General features: G+C 46.9%; 1 protein-coding gene across 7 annotated transcripts in view; it reads left to right on the forward strand.

The window, feature by feature from the left end:
• ATP2B4 (ATPase plasma membrane Ca2+ transporting 4) overlaps positions 1 to 19104 on the forward strand; it is a 103894-nt gene that overhangs the window by 80104 nt on the left and 4686 nt on the right. For 5 of the 7 annotated variants that reach the window (XM_055420101.2, XM_055420100.2, XM_055420106.2 and 2 more), the window contains 5 exons: positions 5971 to 6162; positions 6609 to 6822; positions 7374 to 7585; positions 8263 to 8370; positions 10308 to 10484. In XM_055420101.2, the coding sequence (XP_055276076.1) occupies positions 5971 to 6162; positions 6609 to 6822; positions 7374 to 7585; positions 8263 to 8370; positions 10308 to 10484 (903 nt within the window). Of the gene's footprint in view, positions 1 to 5970; positions 6163 to 6608; positions 6823 to 7373; positions 7586 to 8262; positions 8371 to 10307; positions 10485 to 14140; positions 14322 to 19104 lie in introns of all 7 variants that reach the window. The other 2 variants (XM_055420108.2, XM_055420107.2) reach the window with 1 other exon arrangement.

The following is a 19104-nucleotide window of genomic DNA, read 5'->3' on the forward strand; positions in this document are numbered from 1 at the left end:
CTCACCTGCCTGCCTGGCCAATAGTAATATATATAAGAGCGCCTCATGAAGTATGAAGACAGGGAAATCATCAGGTTTCATTACCCAGGAAAATAAGACAAACTGAAACTTGCCCATGAATATGATAATATTGTCTGTCTAGGCAAATCCCATGGACGGAGGAGCCTGGTGGGCTGCGGTCCATGGGGTCGCTAAGAGTCGGACACAACTGGGCGACTTCACTTTCACTTTTCACTTTCACACATTGGAGAAGGAAATGGCAACCCACTCCAGTGTTCTTGCCTGGAGAACCCCAGGGACAGGGGAGCCTGGTGGGCTGCCGTCTGTGGGGTCGCACAGAGTCGGACACGACTGAAGTGACTTAGCAGCAGCAGCAGGCACACTATAGAAAATTCCCATTCCATATGGAAAGTGTTTATTCTGTAGTTAGCACTGTTCATCACTCTGCTTATGAGGCCAGGAGCATCAGAGTCACTTAGAAAGTTCATTTAAAATCACATATTTCACGGTTCGACAGTCAGCTATCTTGATTCAATAGCATCTGGGCCAGGTCCCAGAATGTTTGTTGTTGTTCAGTTGCTAAGTTTTGTCCGACTCTTTGCGACCCCATGGGCTGCAGCACACCAGGCTTCCCTGTCCATCACCACCTCCTGGAGTTTGCTCAAACTTATGTCCATCAAATCAGTGATGCCATCCAACCATCTCATCCTCTGTCAGCCCCTTCTCCTCCCGCCTTCAATCTTTCCCAGCATCAGGGTCTTTTCCAGTGAGTCAGCTCTTTGCATCAGGGGCCAGAGTACTGGAGCTTCACCTTCAGCATCAGTCCTTCCAGTGAATATTCAGGGTTGAGTTCCTTTAGCGTGGATTTGTTTAATCTCCATGCAGTCCAAGGGACTCTCGAGAGTCTTCTCCAACATCGCAATTTGAAAGCATTAATTCTTCAGTGCTCAGCCTTCTTTATGGTCCAGTCTCACATCCATACATGACCACTGGAAAAACCATAGCCTTGACTAGACGGACCTTGGTTGGCCAAGTAATGTCTCTGCGTTTTAATATGCTGTCTAGGTTGGTCATAGGTTTTCTTTCAAGGAGCACATGTCTTTTAATTTCGTGGCTGCAGTCACCATCTGCAATGATTTTTGGAGCCCAAACAGAAATCTTTAGGTTTTTCTTAACAGGTACACTTGTTGATTCTAATGCTCAGGGACATTTAGAAGCCCTCAGATAGCAAAGTACATTTCTACATTCAAGTAGGTAATGATTGTAAGCTTCCCATACATTTTGAACTGTTGGTTCAAACAGTATTTTTAAACAGTAGAAGGTGATTCAAGAAGAAATCTATCCTTAGGGTGCTCTCTTCACCCAGAAAATAAATTTTAAAAGTTTTTATCCTAGGTAATTTCAAGAACATACAAAAATAAAATACTTTATTGAATCCCCATGTACCTGTTATCCAGAATAAATCTTCCTGGGTGGGCCAGTGTTGGCCCACACATACACATTTCCCCTTCTCTAGCTGGATTACTCCGAAACATTTCCAAGATGTTATATCATTTCATCCAGTATGTGTCTCTGGAAGAGAAATATGTATCAATAAAATACATTTAAAAGAATCACATACCATGATCTCACAACAATATTGATTCCTTGCTATCATTAGATATCTAGTCAGTGTTCACATTTCTCTTCATAAGTTCTTTATTTTTCTAAATTATTTCTCCAAATCAGAATCCAAACAAGATCCATACACTGTGGTTGGTTGATACATCTCTTAAATGTATAAATCTATAATAGTATTTCCTGAAGTTTGCTCTTCCACCTACGCCTGGAGACCTACAGGAATGCGGATTTTCCAGGCCTCGCCCCAGACCTACTGAGTCAGAAGCCTTGTAGTGGGGGCCCAGCTGTCCGTGTTTGAACAGGCCCCCTGGGTGATTCTCATACATCCTAAAGTTTGAGAACCACTGACCCCACAGGACCTATATGTCAGGGCTTTCCAAGACCACCCTTTACACTTGTGGATTCACTGGAAGGGCTCAGGGGACTCGGCCTCTAACTGTACTCATGGCTAAGATTTAATCCACTGGTATACTAAGAATCTAGGAAAACAGAGTCACAGACAAGAGTCTGGAATCCACATGCAGGCTTCCTTATGATCGCTTCCTGCTGTGAGGGGGTCAAAAAGAGTGCCTGCTTTCCCTAGCAACAAAAATGTAGTGATGCAGGTGATGTTTCTGCCCAGAGAGATGCATCAGAGACTTGGCACCCTAGAGTTTTATTAAGGTTGGCCATGTAAGCACTGTCAACCCAGCATATGCTAAGATTCCAGACTCCTAGAAGGAAGCAGGTTTTCAATGGAAAATAAGAAAAATTAGTGAATCACTAATTTTCAGCTAATGTTGACTGAGAACATTCTGAGAGCCAAGTTACCAGATGCTCCCCGAGTGCCAACCTTGCAAACAGACCTTTCTCAAGATAGCAGTCTCAACCGTGCTGTGTCAGTTCTTTTCTGTACAAGCCCTTCCATCTTTGTTTCTAGCTACTTAATTTTGAAGGAAACAGTTTGTTTTTCTATGTAGGATATACCACATCATGAATTTTGTTGATTATATTCCTGTGTCCTTTAATGTGCCCTTATATTTCCTATAAAGTAGTATTTCAGTTCAGTTCAGTTCAGTCGCTCAGTCGCGTCCGACTCTTTGTGACCCCATGAATCACAGCACGCCAGGCTTCCCTGTCCATCACCAACTCCCAGAGTTCACTCAAACTTATGTCCATTGAGTCGGTGATGCCATCCAGCCATCTCATTCTCTGTCGTCCCCTTCTCCTCCCGCCCGCAATCCTTCCCAGCATCAGAGTCTTTTCCAGTGAGTCAACTCTTCACATGAGGTGGCCAAAGCATTGGAGATTCAGCTTTAGCATCAGTCCTTCCAATGAACACCCAGGATTGATCTCCTTTAGAATGGACTGGTTGGGTCTCCTTGCAGTGTAGTATTTAGTATTTCCTATAAAGTAGAATTTAGTTCTATGAGCAGTCAGATTCTACACCCCATCTTTCACTAAGGGCTACAATATGCTAATGTTCTGATTTTCTTTATTTATTAACTTGAATACTTGTATAAAAAGAAAATTACCCTCATCAACTCTTTGGTTCAGCTCCTATGTGAAAGATAGGTTAAATGCTTGATTTTTTTCCATTATTTCAGTTCGGTTCAGTTCAGTTCAGTCGCTTAGTGATGTCCGACTCTTTGCGACCCCATGAACCATAGCACGCCAGGCCTCCCTGTCCATCACCAACTCCCGGAGTTCACTCAAACTCATGTCCATCGAGTCGGTGATGCCTTCCAGCCATCTCATTCTCTGCCGTCCCCGTCTCCTCCTGTCCCCAATCCCTCCCAGCATCAGATTCTTGTTCCAGTGAGTCAACTCGTCGCATGAGGTGGCCAAAGTATTGGAGTTTCAGCTTTAGCATCAGTCCTTCCAATGAACACCCAGGATTGATCTCTTTTAGAAGGGACTCTCAAGAGTCTTCTCCAGCACCACAGTTTAAAAGCATCAATTCTTCAGCAATCAGCTTTCTTCACAGTCCAACTCTCACATCCAGTTCCCAAAACAATGAGTTGATTTTTTGGGGATCCTCCAAAGTTGTCCAATGAATTTTTTTTTTTCTTACTAAACTACTAAAAGTTAATTGTCTGTTTTTTAAAATATCATTATAAGCTCATATTCTTTTGAATATATGTGATATGTGTCTGTCCATTGCCCACATTATTATTTTGATGTTCATACCGACCCATCATTAGCCTCTTCCATGCTGCTAAGCACTTTGGGTATAACCTCAGTTCTCTGTAATAGCATTCTTTGTCTCTTGCGTGAGAAGATGTTCCACATCCGTCATGCATATTTCTTGTCCTATTTCATTTCATGTCATATTTCTTGATCTAGAATCATCCACTTTTCAAAGGAGTTCTGCTTCATTTTAGTGAGAAATGGTATTTAGAGAACACAATCAGAATGTCAGGATGTTCTTTACTTCTGAGTAAACTATTGTTTCTAGAACTTTTCAGTGGACAAAGCTAGGAACTACGTCTTTTATATCTCTTTTTGGTTTTGTGTTTCTTTGTTTTAAAAGTAGAATACTTCATGAATTCATATTGGCATTTCCAATTCAAATTTAGAATTCTCAAACTAGCTTCCTAATTTTACTTCCCTGGTTTTACATTTATCTCTTAAGGGTATTGACACAATTATTATTTGTTTTATCCTAATATATATGTAATAGTCTCCAGATAGCAATAATAATACAATTACTGTACTAAAAACCGTTAAAGATTTTTCTTGTAGTTCCTTTTATCCTGTAGGTATATCCTACTACAGATGTAGGAACAAAGTACTGTGTTTTTCAAAGAGTCATTTAGAACTTCTCGTTTTGTGTGGTTTGCTACCAACTGGTTATACCAGTTCATTTATATCATGTGTTGGGTTGTTTTTTTTTCCATGTTTGAAATTGCTTATTTTAAATTTAATTTTGTTTTATACCTATATGAAGTAGTTACATAATTCTAAACTAAAATATATAGAACAAGATCTATTTATAGAAGCCTAGCTTCCATTCCTGTCACCTCCAGCCTGTTGCCTCCTTCTTAATCCCACAGGTAGCGTCTTTCATTTTTGGTTTATCCTTCTGTTTGCTCCTTTAAAAATACAATCAAATGTGTAGTATATTTATATCCCATTCTCTTAAATAAGTGACACTTAGCTATATTTATCTGTATACACACTATATACTCTTTTTTTTTCCACCTAACTTGGAGATTATTCCATAGTAGTCCATGTTTAAAGCCATCCTTTCTTTCTTTCTTTCTTTTCTATCTCCTCTTTCTTTTAACAGTGCATAGTACAGAATGGTGTGGATATATTAGAGAATCTTTTGAAAGGGAAATTGAATTATATAGTATATCTAACATATATTCATTTGTTGCAATCTGGATAGGAAAATAATACTACCAGGTAAACAGAGCAAATAATCTAATGGTACAAGTCAGATTCACAAACAAGCTCCTCTGTAGGTTATAGGGGTTGTAAGACATGGCATTGAACTATGGTCTGGGGATGTTAGGAACAGCTTTGTTTAGCAAGCAGGGCTTAATTAATTTACAGGGGCCTTAAGGATAGATGTTGGACATGACTGAGCAACTTTCCCTTCCTTGAGGATAGATAGGATTTAAATGGAAGGGGAAAGAGGATGTTCCAGGCTTGGACAAAGGGTATAAGTAGAAGACTGAACTCTCAAAGTGAATGAGAGAATTCAGGGAGTTGTGAATAAATCAGTAGGTTTTGAGCAGAAAGCCTGTATAAGAGCACTTTGGAAAATGAACCAGAGTTCACTTGTTGAAGGTTTTGACTACCAGATTAGAAAGTTTACTGTTTCTCAAGCACTGCTTTCAACCACTGGTATGTCTATTTACAAACCTTGAGTGGTTCCCCGGGAACAGGATTTTGAATAAGGACAGGATATCTGAACCATGCTGCTGGACTGCTCCTTCTAGGAAGAAACGTAAAGTGACTTCAAGGTGTGGTGGACATAAGGATTTAAAGTGGATATTTAATTTAGAGGTAGAACAGAAAGGACTCTTCCCCTATCTTCCAGTTACTTTCTAAGATGGAGAAGTAGGCGGGACAGGAGACCAGAATATCAAAGGTGACTGTGATTTCCAGCCTCAGTTCAGGAGTGCGGTGCTGGCATCGTGGCCTGGGGCCCTTTTCCACGAGTGCCAGTGGCACGTTCCCCTTCATTTCCTCCGGGAAGACCGGAACACGGTGGTTTCGTCTGTAGAACTCACGTGGCTGGTGTGCCCTCTGGTGTCTGTGCCGAGTTCTGAAGCTTCCTGGAGTCCAGGGAGTGGGCTCCGAACGCAGATGAGCTGCTTTCCCAGTCCCTCACTGTTTTCCTGACCCATCTTCCCTAAGGGCATTGCAGGCACAGACGTGGCCAAGGAGGCATCCGACATCATCCTCACTGATGACAACTTCACCAGCATCGTGAAGGCGGTTATGTGGGGCCGGAACGTCTACGACAGCATCTCCAAGTTCCTGCAGTTCCAGCTCACCGTCAACGTGGTGGCCGTGATCGTGGCCTTCACCGGAGCCTGCATCACCCAGGTGGGACGAGCTGAGACGGGAGGGGTGAGGCTGACGCCGAGGAACAAGGGGTGTGACGTTCCAGTGTGTCGGCTGAGGAGCAGGGCCCTCAGGCGTTTCTGCAGGCGTGTCGGGGCAGGAATTCACTCTCCCGAGTCCCCATCCGCTCCCATGGGAGGATGATCGTTTATCTACCATTAAGGCAGCACTTACATGTTAGCCAGTGTGATAAGCACTTATATGTAGTTTCTCTCATCTTCAAAAACAACCTCGCAGAGTAGGTATTATCCCCATTTTACAGGTGAAGAGCCCAAGGCTCAAAGAGGTTAAATAAGTTTCTAAGTGGGACTCAGCTAATAAGTGGATAGCAGGAGGTCGGCCCTTTCAAGGGCAAAGGTGAGGCTGACGAGTGAGGTGACGGGTAGTCTGCAAGGAAAGCTAAAAGGAATGGTTCTTCTTCCTGCCAGGATTCCCCGCTGAAGGCCGTGCAGATGTTGTGGGTTAATCTAATCATGGACACCTTTGCCTCGCTGGCCCTGGCCACAGAGCCTCCTACAGACTCTCTGCTGAAACGCCGGCCCTACGGCCGCAATAAGCCTCTGATCTCGCGCACCATGATGAAGAACATCCTGGGCCACGCCGTCTATCAGCTCACCGTCATCTTTTTCCTCGTCTTTGCCGGTGAGCCACGGGGAGGGTGGGGTGGGGGGCAGCGTGTGGAGTCCAAGAGGGAGACAGGGCAGAGGCTGGCCCAAGAGGAGCAGGGAGCCAGGCGCAGGCTGAGCCGGGGCGGGGTGGCACCTTCGTGCCCTGAGTGCACCTCTGTGTCCATGCCGTGGTGCATTATGGCATTCTCTGACTCCTCTTAAGAATCTCTCAGGGGTAGCTCTGTGATACCTTTCTTTCGATCATAAAACTGAAGCTTAGATCACAGATTGAGTGAACGGCGGCACTGTGTTTCAAACCTGTCTGCCAGACTCTAGTGCATCTAGTGTTACCACCAGGCGTTGCCACAAGAAAGCAAACATTGATGGAACAAACTGAGAGAGACGGTCAGAAATGTCGAGACCAGGGCTAACACCGAAAACGTCTGATGACTGTGTGGCTCGGACCCTGCCCGGTCAGAATGGACGCCAACCCTGAGCAACAGTGAGGCCCCACTAGTCTGTCTTGACTACCTCAGCCCACCCTCAGAGTGTACTCAATGCTCGCTGCGCCCCTCTCCCAACTAGGTGAGAAATTCTTTGACATTGACAGCGGGAGGAGAGCGCCTCTGCATTCTCCGCCCAGCCAGCACTACACCATTATTTTCAACACCTTCGTGCTCATGCAGCTCTTCAACGAAATCAACTCCCGCAAGATCCACGGAGAGAGGAATGTCTTCTCGGGCATCTTCCGCAATCTCATCTTCTGCTCAGTGGTGTTGGGCACATTCATCAGCCAGGTGAGATTCTAGCGAGGATTGGGACAGAAGGTCTGGGAAGATAAAGGCCAGACGCTGGGAGCCAGGATTCCCTGGGTGCCCCAGAGGAGGAGTAGGGGAGGGCTAGGGGCTTTGGCTGTGGGTGGCACCCTTTGGGGTTCCCAGCTGGTTCTCATTTGCTCGTTTCTCTAGAATTGGATCCCTCTGTGTCGAGTGGTCCAGTGCACGGCAGCATGTTGGCAGTGAATGAAATAAAATTTGTAGGATTCTTTCCTTAACTTTCTAGAGATATCCCAAGACAGATGCCATGCAAGAGATGATGAGCACAAGAGCGCCTGCCTCGCCCTTACTTGCCCCTCCTAAGTTTCCTTTCTCTATCACTGTGCCTTCTCTTTCTTACCGATTGGCTTCAGTCACAGGAAGCCCGTAGCTCCCCTTGATCCCCTCACCTTTGCGTTAATAGTGTCCATAGTGACTGGAAACTCCCCATCAGAAGGCTCTGCCAAGACTGTTGGTGTCTCTCTTCCCTTCTCCCCACCTGGGTCTCTTCTTTCTCCTTCCCCAACCAGCAGGCAGACCAGGGTCTGCCCCACAGGGATCCTGGGGCAGGGAGCTGGCATGGCTTTGGTGGCCTTGACTGGAGGGCTGGCCAGCTTCGCTCACCTCCCAGTCACAGGCTGCCTCTTTGTCTGTTCTAGATTATCATCGTGGAGTTTGGGGGCAAGCCCTTCAGCTGCACGAAGCTCACCCTGTCCCAGTGGTTCTGGTGTCTCTTCATTGGTATTGGAGAGCTGCTGTGGGGCCAGGTGAGCACAGATGCACCCCTCCCGCGACCACACGGCCAGCAGACCTCCCTCCCCTCGATGAGATGGAACGAGCGACTCTGGAGACTCCCAGCTCCAAACGTTCATATTTTGCTTCCCTGTTCCCTCTGCCACCAGGTTTTCAGGTTCTTTCCATCTTGCAGGATTCCAGAGCAGAATGATTAGTGCCCACCACTTCAGAGGCTTCTGATCTCTTCTCTAATCCCCGTAGACCTGGAGACAGACAAATCCCTTAGCTTCTCTGAGATGGAAGTGGAAATTTTCAGTGCTAATTTTGCTAAAAGAAAAAGAAAAAAACTAAGGGTCTTAGAAGCAGAAGCGTTTACAAAGCCCACGTCTGCAGTGAGGCTGCAGTCTGGTTGTGCGTGCTCTGCGTCATGCTGCAGGCTCCCTTGCCTCTGCTGTTTCTCACCATCGCCTTATCCAGGATGAATGCCTGACCATCACCTAACATAAATTCAGACTCATGCGGTCTCTAGAAAAGCAGTATAGCGTGTGGGTCAAAGCCCAGACTTTGCAACCGACTACCTTGGTTTGAATCCTGGTTGTTTTTTATCAACTGCGTCATAGTGAGTACGTTTCTTAGCAGCTCTGCCTCAGTTTCCTCAACTCAGGATAGCAAGGCCTTGTGAATCATTCTTAATCAGCAGCCCAGTTTCCATATAGAAATGATTTAGACAAATGTCTAGTACCTTGTAAATACTCAATAAATGTTAGCTATTAACATTATAATAATATAATCAGGTTTGATAAGAGTTTGATTCCTTCCCTAGTATCACTTTACAACTCCTGCTTGTCATCAATTCTGCCCTGGGCTACGCTTCTGCTTTGCAGACCCCAGGTCTCCACTGATCGGTGCCCAGCCACCTGAGTAATGGAGGCTTTGCTCTAACTGGCCCCAAAGATTCCTCCCTGGTACTGCGGGCTTTCCCCCATAGACCTGCTGGTTATTTGTTCCGTACCTCCTAGTTGCCTCCCTGATTAATCCCTATCCCAGTTCCTAACACACATCCCTCCAACCTGCTCTGTTTGCTGTTTGTTTACCAGTGGGTCCCTAAAGCTTTCTTGTTTCATGTACTGTTTGAAACACTCACCTGGATCTAGTTTCACATGTGGCCATGTGGCCTTGAAGCCTTCCTTCTGTCTCACAACAGCTCCTTCCAGCATCCAAAAGCAGCATGTGGCCATTCTGTTTCAAACATCTGACTCCACATAGACTGCTCACACGGTCCACCTTCCCCAGATGAGCCATGTCTGCTCCTCTTCTTGTTTATAAAGGAGAACTGACTGGCAGGCGCTGAGCGTACTGATTCATTTTGAACCGCAAACCCAAGCCCCTGCTCCGTGTCCTCTGAGAGTACTCACATGTCCCTTCTGTGGGCTGCCCCATCCACTTTCTCACCCGAAGCCCAGGAAAACCTTCGGGGGCCTCTCACTGGAGTTTTATCAAAGAGGAATTACTTAGCATAAGGAGACTGAGAAGAGGATCCCTCCACTCCAACAGCCTTCCTTCCCCTTTGTGCACACACACACATTGTGACCGTCTCGTCCCCAGCCGTGTTTTGCCCCAGATTCTGTCTGTGTCCCTTCCCACTGTGCACCACACATTCCCTTAAGAGACAGACGGCAAAATGGACACAGTGAACTGAGACCGGAGGAGGAGAATGAAGTCTGTCACAAAGCAGGTGCTGGTCAGATGCTAGCGTTTAAGTTCTCCTTCGTGCGTCCTCAAGTGCAGACGGCTGGTCGGGCCCTGGCGGATGCTGGCCCAGGCGGGCTGGTGCTTCTCCCTCTGCTCTCCCTGCCAGGGAGAGGGGTGCTGGGGCCAAGCATGGCTTGCCCAGAGCCTGACCCATGCAGCCGAGTGGCAGCTCTTCTCACCCTGCTGGCATCTCCCCTTTTGCTGCACCTGCTCTCAGGTCATTTCCACGATACCTACCCAGTCCCTGAAGTTCCTGAAGGAGGCTGGGCATGGCACCACCAAAGAGGAGATCACCAAGGATGCCGAGGGGCTGGATGAGATCGACCATGCGGAGATGGAGCTGCGCCGAGGCCAGATCCTCTGGTTCCGGGGCCTGAACCGTATCCAGACTCAGGTATGGTGATAGTGGCCTGTCCTTGCCCTGGAAGAGGAATCCCCTCCGTCTTTATTGGGAGGTGTTGGGAGGGCAGTAGTTCTTGGTAGCCAGTGTCTCTACCCTTCTTAAGGCCCTCTCACTGGTGGGTAGCCCAAGCTCCCTTGCTTCAAGATAGACAGAGACAGAGGTGGCAGTTTGGGCTCCTCTGAGAGGAGACTGGTCGTGGAGAGCCCAGAACACAGGACCCCAGCGGCTAGCATCGTCCTCTAGCTTTGGGCTTGTCTGAAGGCCACTTCCCACCCTTCACAGGTGGGCAGGCTTCCTGCTTACCGTCTCTTGTAAGCACTAGGCCTAACCTCCAGTGGGAAATGTTCAGTCTTTCCTGACCCTGTAGAAGAAAGGGTTCAGACAGTATCTCTGTACCATCATCCCCCGCAGACATTTACTGTATATCCTCAAGCTACTATTAAGGGAATGTAGATGTCACCTGAAGGATCTTTGTAAAAGAAACGCACTCTTCTATGTTTTCCCCACTCAAAATGTAAGACCATGGTGGGGAAGCTTATTGCTGTGTATATAAATAACAGTAGTCTCTCAGTGCCTGAGTGTCTTTTACAGGTTCAGATTTTCTTCCCAGAAAAGAAGAGACTATAATTTCTTCACACCATTTCCCTTCCTGCAATCTCTGAAATGGGATAGAAGCTGCTCCTGCTGCTTTTAAGGCCCTTGCCTCTAGCCCTACAGAAACTTTTTCTCCCCACCTTTCACGCAGCAGCTGTAGCTACCTTTTCCTGGGTAAATGGCCTGGTCCAGGTATCGATAATCTTAACACTTCCCTCTTCTTACCTCACATACCTCTATCGTGTTAGTGCTAAAATTTCCTATCCCAGGGAACTGTAAATCCCCAAGTTCTCAAAGGTGTTCTCCAGAGAACAGGCCTGTGCCTCTCTGCAGATTGGCTAGAGATCCCAGAAGTGAATTTCACCCTCTAAACATAGCACTGCAGGTGGTTTCAAAAGTGCCTTCATCAAGCCCCTCACTTTCTAGGGAAGAAAGGTGAAATGAATATTCTAGGGGAATACAGTGATCACCCCGTACCCGTGACTTTGCTCTCCTTGACTTCAGTTACCTGTGGTCACCCACAATCTGAAAATATTAAATGAAAAATGCCATAAATAAATTACTCCTAAGTTTTCCATTTTATGCCATTCTGAGTAGCTGACGAAGTCTCATACTGTCCCACTCTGTCCTGCCCTGGATGTAAATTATTCCATTGCCTATCATATCCTCACTATATCAGCTACCTGCCCATTAGTCTGGGAAAGAGCATGGTATATACAGGATTTAACACTATCTACAATTTCAAGCATCCACTGGGGGTCTTGGGATTTATCCCCTGCAGATAAGGGAGGACTCCTGTAGCAGCTGGGAACTGGTTTCCTGTAGACAAGACAGCAGATGAAAATGGGAAACCAGGGCTAGGGAGGGAAATCCTGGGGCCCCTTTCCCCTGTCGTGAGCTCCTCCTGGCAGAGGGAAATACCAGGGGTCTGCAGAAGCCGCCTTAGCTCTTGCAGAGTTTCCACAGCAGCGCCCCCTCCAGGCTGCATGTGCGCCCCCAGCCGGGGCCCCCGGGGCCCTGAGAGCTCGGTGCCTGTGGCTCCCATCTCTGAGGCCTCGGTGCTTCCCTGCAGCTCTGCTCTTTGCAGAATAACCTGTCTTCTTTTCTTCCCTTCAGGATCATCCGCCTCCTCTTCTACTATGTACATTTTTTCCTAGCCAGGATCCCCTCGTTCCAGTGTCTCGCGGCTCCTCCCGGGCTTCTCTCCTGGGGCTGAGACTCAGGGAGCTTCCCTCCCCTCCACACCCAGTGCCCATCCCCTCAGCCCAGCCCCTCTCCGGCTTTGCTGCCTACACGGCTTTCGGTATACTATACCACCTTTCTCTGTTGGAGCAAGAGGCACTTGGGCCAGAGTGACATTAAAGCCTGAACTTGGGCAACAGAGGCGACCTGTTAAAGCTGCTGTGATGAGCAGTCTGTGCCATCACCCCTGACTCCACAGCAGCTGCGGCTGACTGTGCCAGCCTTCAGCCTGGATCCTAGAGCACTCTCCTGGCATCAGCCCTTCCCTTGGCAGAGCTGGGCCTTGTCATTCTCCTTGCAACACCTGAGATGGGAAGCGCCAGGCTCTGTCCCGTCCTGGTCCCTGTAGCTTTGGGAGACCTAAAAGCACTAGAGAGTGGAAGTTTGGGAAACTCAAGGGCTTGAATCTTGGTAAACTTCCAGCTCCATGGGCAGGTTGGGACCGTGTGGCCTTAGCAAGCCCGAGGAGTGACTCTCCAGCCCCTTCTTCCGTGTGGCTGAGCTTTCCCACATGCAGACCTTTTTCTCCCACAGCGTCAGGCTCCTCCCTCCCTTGGAAGCGAGGACTGTATGATGTGATAAGAGTGGTATCTTAGCTCAAACCTGGTCTGAATCCAGAAACTAGCCCTAAACATTTCATGGCCTCTCAGGAAGCTTTATAAATAAGAGCAACTGCCTGACTCACAAGGCCCCTGCTTTCCCACCTTCTCACCTGGGGAAGTAAGGTTAGATGAGTGGGGTCAGCACCTCTCCTACCTCCCTGGTAGACTGACCCGTGGTGTTAGGCATTTGGGCATTTTTAAGGTGATTCTTCCAGATCCTGAAGGGTAAGGGAATTCTTTTTTATTTGTTCCTTGTTAGTCACAAGTCAGGATGAGGGTGGTAGGTTACCGAGGCCTCAGATCAAGGCCACTGTCAGAAGACAAATGGCCTTCATTGCCTCTGTCTCTGAAGAGTCGGACCCTGAAAATCAGAGGCAGTTTGTGCAGGGCTAGACCCGTAGCTGGTGAGCACCGCCACCACTCCCAGCCAGCTCCTCCTCCTGGGCCCGTCTGCCTTCTGAGCTCTTGACTGACTTGTGCCGGCGATTCCAGGACTCCAGCACATGACGGCTGCTGGAGGTCTTCTCTCTAAGGGCCTGGCCCCTGGGCTCCGAGCTCCGCCTTCAGAGGCCTTGTCCACTCCCACCCAAGGAAAGGGTATCTCAGAGAATAACCAAAAGAAGGTGAGCCCAGCAATTTCATGGTCTAGGAGCCTTTTCCCCATGGCCACATGTATATGGGCTACTACATTGCCTCTGTTTAAACACATAAGTTGTTTTCCTGGAAAATCTGTAAGAATAGGTAATCAATTTAATTGGTTTAGAGTTCCTGAACCACAAAACTCAGTAATATATATTTTGCCTACTATCTTAAATGGCATGCTTTATTTTTTTAAGAGTATGGGTCAAAGCTGTGAATAAGCTGTCAGGAGTGGGGAAAGCCCCTTTAAATTTTAGATATTTCTGGACACCAGCACACCTAAAATGTCCATTATAGGCTAAAAGGGAAGGGAAGACTAGATTCTGGCTGGGTATTTAGACTCCGTGGCAAACTGTTCCTTAAATGAAGTGTGATGTGCAATTAACGTTTTTCCCCCCTTCTTCTGACCATTGTTTTGTGTGTGAGGGATTCTCTCTGGCTTCTCCTCTCCTGTCCCCTTTCCCCAGCTCTTTCCATCCCCTCCCCTAACCCTCTTGGACCTTCCCTTCCTCTTTTCTCTCTTCTCTCAGACTGTGGAGCAAAGCTGTCTCACTTTCTGATTCTTTGCAGATCGACGTAATTAACACATTCCAGACGGGAGCCTCTTTTAAGGGAGTCCTAAAGCGCCAGACCATGGGTCAACACCTTGATGTAAAACATGTTCCTAGCTCATCCTATGTAACAGTTGCACCAGTCAAATCTCCCCCCACCACTTCTGTTGCTGCTGCTGTTTCATCTCCTACTCTGGGCAGTGAGTGATAGTCTATTACGATGCATGATTTGCTAAAACGACCACAAGAGAGCACGTGGCCTTCACTTTAACCAGTCGTGGTTATCTTTTCCTTTTGGTTTTTTCCTTTGATCTTTGAGTTAAGGAAAGAAAAGTTGGGGCAAAATCCCCACTCCAAAACTAGCTGTGTGCCCTTTAATTTTATTATTTTTTTAATGTTGAAAAGCTATTAAACCGAAACCGTTTTAAAGACAGTAACCGCGTTTTCTGATTGCTCCCCTGCATTGCCGGTTCCTTCCTTGAGTTCTGTTTGTTTGTTTTACTTTACTCTGTTTGTTGCTTTGTTTGAAGTTGTTGTTGTTCCTTTCCTCTCCTTCTGCTCCTTTGAGTTTCAACTCTATCTCCTAAGGTTAGGTGTAAGGTAAAGCCAAATGAAGACTCGGGAACTCTCTTCATCTGGGGTCAAATTTGTGATCTCTTGAAAAAAAGGCTTGAAAAGAGCTATTATTCCCATTTTTTTTAAGCAGTAGGTCTGTCATGGTTGAATCAACGTTGAGTTTGGCCAGTACTAATAGTGTCTTTTTGGCCGCCACTGTCCTGTTAGCTGGCAGCATTGGCATAAAAGTGGTAGCTGAATGTGAAGAAAAGATGTTCAGTTCACACACACAGGTCTGAGCATCCCCGTTGTTTTACTTTTCAGGGATCTTAAGCCAAACTCTGGTTTAAGAATCTATTCATTCACATCTCATAGGAGAAATATATAAAAAGACCAAAATAACTTATTTTTCATCTGTTAAAAATTTTTTTTTCTTTTAGGAATTTCTGAAGAGCAACCTTTTTTTTTCCCCCTCCTTTCCTCTAATTTGATTGTTTTACTTATAACCAACACTTCATATTTTATTTTGACTATAAAGTTTTAGGACCCCTTTCTCAGTCATCCTGTCAACCAGAATACCATCAAGACTCACCCTAAAATCTGGTAGATTATAGGTAGATTATTGGATTATTGCCTTTCTGTTCCTGATCTTTTTACCTTCCCCAAGTGGGACCCACAGAGGAAATAGAAGTCTCTTTGCTAATAGTGCTGTTAAGGTATTTGGTGGGGAAGGAGTCTCTCTGTATTAAGTATATTGTGGGCTTCAAATGTCTGAGTGTTTAGTCTGTTTCTTTCTCCCCCACTCCTGGATACCAGCACTCCAACCCTGGGATGGGGCGTAAAGAAAGCGCAATTGCTTTATCTGTGGGTCACTTGATTGTGAGTGTGTAGGATGATCAGACCTAGATTATCCATTATCCTTCTAGCCAGCCCTAAGTGTTCTTATGTGAGGTGTGAGGAGCAGGGGGAGGGGAGGTTTATGTAGATGCATATTCTTTAGGCCCAAAGGCAGCCAAGAACTATGTCTTACCCTACCAACACGCAAGGCTCTCTTGCTCCAGTCCTCCCGTATTCCTCCTGTTTTCTTCTAGTTTTACCATGTCCTTCTAATTAGCGTCTGTTCTTCTTTAAACCCTGCCTCTCTGTTGGGAAGGGTTAGTGTCAACTGTCCTGGTGATTTGAAGGTGGGAGGACACTAAGCAAAAGACAGTGACCATTGGGCTCATGTAGAGTTGCTGGTAGAGGATTTGGTGCAAACCCTCAAAGGTAGAAAATCCGGAGAGTCAGGCCATACCTGCTCTTTCTCCAGCTGTGCCTTCTTACTAGAGGGCCTAGAAGTTATAGTCATGCATTTTAAAACCCATTTCCCACTCCAGATTTCCAAACAAATTCAATTATTTATCTAACCTTCTGCAGACAGGTCTCTAAGATTTCCCTCTCTGCATGCTAAGTTGCTTCAGTCATGTCCGACTCTTTGTGACCCTGTGGTCTATAGCCCTCCAGGCTTCTCTGTCCATGGGATTCTCCAGGCACGAATACTGGAGTGGGTTGCCATGCCCTCCTCCAGGGCATCTTCCTGACCTAGGAATCAAACCTGCATCTCTTATGTCTCCTGCATTGGCAGGCAGGTTCTTTACCACTACCTGGGAAGCCCAAGATTTCCCTCTCTAGGAAGGCCCTACTTCTTTCTCTTCCCTTAATTTCTGCAAAGGAAAACTGCAGAATACCAGCTGAAGAAAAGGGAGTCTTCATCTTCCCATTCACTGAATTCCAGAGAGTGGCCCTTAGCACTCATGCCTAATCTAAGGTCCAGCCTGGTTCAGGCCTCTGAGCTGTGAGAAAGAGTTGCTCTTTAATCAGCCACTTTCACCTGTAGGATAAGCGTCCCAGAAAGGACGTTTCCCAGAGACTCTGAGTGATGGTGATTGGGGAAGGAAAGGTTGATTGGCCAAGTGGAGAGGGCCTGAAGCTTGCCCAGCACCCGCCTCTATCTGTGTCTTGTCCCCCACACACTGCTCAGGCAGCAGGCACTGTGCGTCAGGAAGGGAGGCTGCCACCGCCTGGGGTGGGCTGGTGAGGAGGTAGCTGTATGGTGGGCATCCGTGCGTGTCACGGAGTCCCCGAGGTCAGCGCTGGGACTGAGGGGCCTTCTGGCGCAACCCACACCCTCTGCCCACCACCCTCCTCTCCTCCCACCAGGCCACCAGATGGCGCTTCCTAGCTCTCTGACTCCTCTTCTCGAGCTTCCCTTACAGGTGGCTGCTTTCTCTTTAGAGTCCAGAGCCCTGTTATCCAGCTGGATGACCGTTCCTTGCTCCCCTAAAGAAGAAACTGTCCCTATCTTTTCCATCCCCCGTCCCCACGTCACCTTCATCTCCCCTATTGTTCGCCCGTAACAGTGACTCATCCCCCCAACAGGTGACAGGAAAAGCCAGCAAACAGGGCTCCAGAGCCTCATCGCAACCCCTGTTTTTAAACATCTGTTTTCTAGATTGGACTTCACATGTAATTGTTTTAACAAAGTATTCAGTTGCTTCAGAAAAGAAAATAGCAGGAAGTCTGAAAATCACTGATACTAGATGATCAGCTCACGGTATAGAGGGACCTGTCGCCTATGGCATGCGTTAGAGATGTGGAGATCGGAAGAGAAAGTGAAGAGTGCGGGCTGTGCTAGCACTCCTGCGGCGGGAGTGTGGCTTTGAGCCCGCCTCCTGACTCGGGCATCGGATTCGGTCTCGCTTCATCCAAGGTGCTTTGCTCTAAGATTTGATATAGATCCATTATAACTTGGGACTTCCTGAAAACCAGATGTAACCTGTATCCCATCTGATCTTACCAAAAGGATAGAAGAATAGACCCTAACTTTGTATGCAGCAAGGGGAATGTGTGCCCAGGTTCCCCGATTCTTCTTGGCTGATTTCACCGAGGGACAGCGTCCTCTGCCTTCTGAGCTCTGAGCGCCCTCTGTCCTGTGGGTCTGCCAGTGTGCTGTGGAGCGAGGCAAGATAGAGAAAGCCTTAGCCGGCAGAGATGCAACTTCAGTGAACCTTCTTTGCACATTACTTTTGAAGGTTCTGTGACAGGAAGCATTGAGACAAGCTGTACAGTTTATTTGCCTGTCTCTCTGTGTGCTCTGCTGGATCCATATTCTTCAGGAACGTATTCTTTGCTTAAAGAGCAGCGTGATGGAGGAGGTGCCCTACCCCAGCCCATCACTTCTCTTACCTCTCCCACCTCAACAGTCTCTCCTGCATTACTTCCATTTCTTTTCTGATGAAAGAACTTTGGGATAAGTCTAGGATCAGCCACCTCCCAAGAACTGAAACTGTCCTACGACCACTTTCTTTTCCCCTCTCTCTCCAGCCTCTCAGGATCCCACCTTGCCCCTACTCCAGTACAACCAACCCAAGTTCTAAAGCATACCTCAGAGAGGTTTCCAGTTTGGAAAAACAGCTGCCAGAAGAGCTGGTGCCTATGGATAAAGTGAAGGCTGGGCAGAGGGATCAATGATTGTCAAGTGTTTCTCGTCTTCTAAACTGAACCCCTTCCTTTGCTGTGCAGTAGAGCAAAGCCTGTGACACTCACAGGCAGTGTGTCCCCTTTGACAAACTGCAGGTGGCTTCCTTTCCTCCATCCTCTTGGTCCAACCCATCAGAAAAGCCTCCTGGCCTGAGTGGCTTCTGTTCTGACCCCATGCTTTCCCTCCCCTACCTAAGATCATGTTCCTCTTCATAATTTACAAACAGCTGGAGAAAGCTTTATGACTCGGCACAGCTGCTGTGCATCAGAGTCATGGCCGCACGCGTCCAACCTCATCTGAGCTGAGAGAGCAGCCCTCTGTCAGCCTCAGAGGGGGCAACTGTGATGCCTGTATTTATCCACCTCTTCAAGGGGAGGGGCTGAAGGAGTGGAGTTCTGCTTTGATTGGGGCAAGAGGACACGGTGGAGATTGTGGGATATAAACATATGCATGTTTCCTAACTGAAAGAGCAATTATTAAATTGGAGAGTATTAGAATTTTGATTCTTGCATGCTGCCAACACAGCTGCATGGTATTGTCTGCCTTGCCGCACAGTATTCATGGTCGCTTATCACGCAACGTGTATTGTGTGCAAATTGATATGTGTTTGGCTTATTGAGGGTTTTCAACAGATAACTAAACTTCAGTGTGTAATCTTCCATTCCACACTCACAAAATATTTGGCCCCAACACAGAAATCCACATGTCTAGATCATCTTTTAAGTTTGACTATTAAATTGCACCTAGATCCAATGTCCTTGCCTTCCATCCAAAAGAACTAATGAATCTTTTTGTTTCCTATTTAATTTTAAGAGTAGATTGTTTGGGAATGCTAACTTTGCTTTGGGTTTTCTACTTTTTTTATGCAGCTTTGAAATATTCTAGTTGTTTGTCATTATTTCACTCCC

The sequence above is a fragment of the Moschus berezovskii genome, chromosome 17, assembly GCF_049115385.1.
Source record: "Moschus berezovskii isolate FMDL1 chromosome 17, NW_MosBer_1.0, whole genome shotgun sequence".
Classification (NCBI taxonomy): Eukaryota; Metazoa; Chordata; class Mammalia; order Artiodactyla; family Moschidae; genus Moschus; species Moschus berezovskii.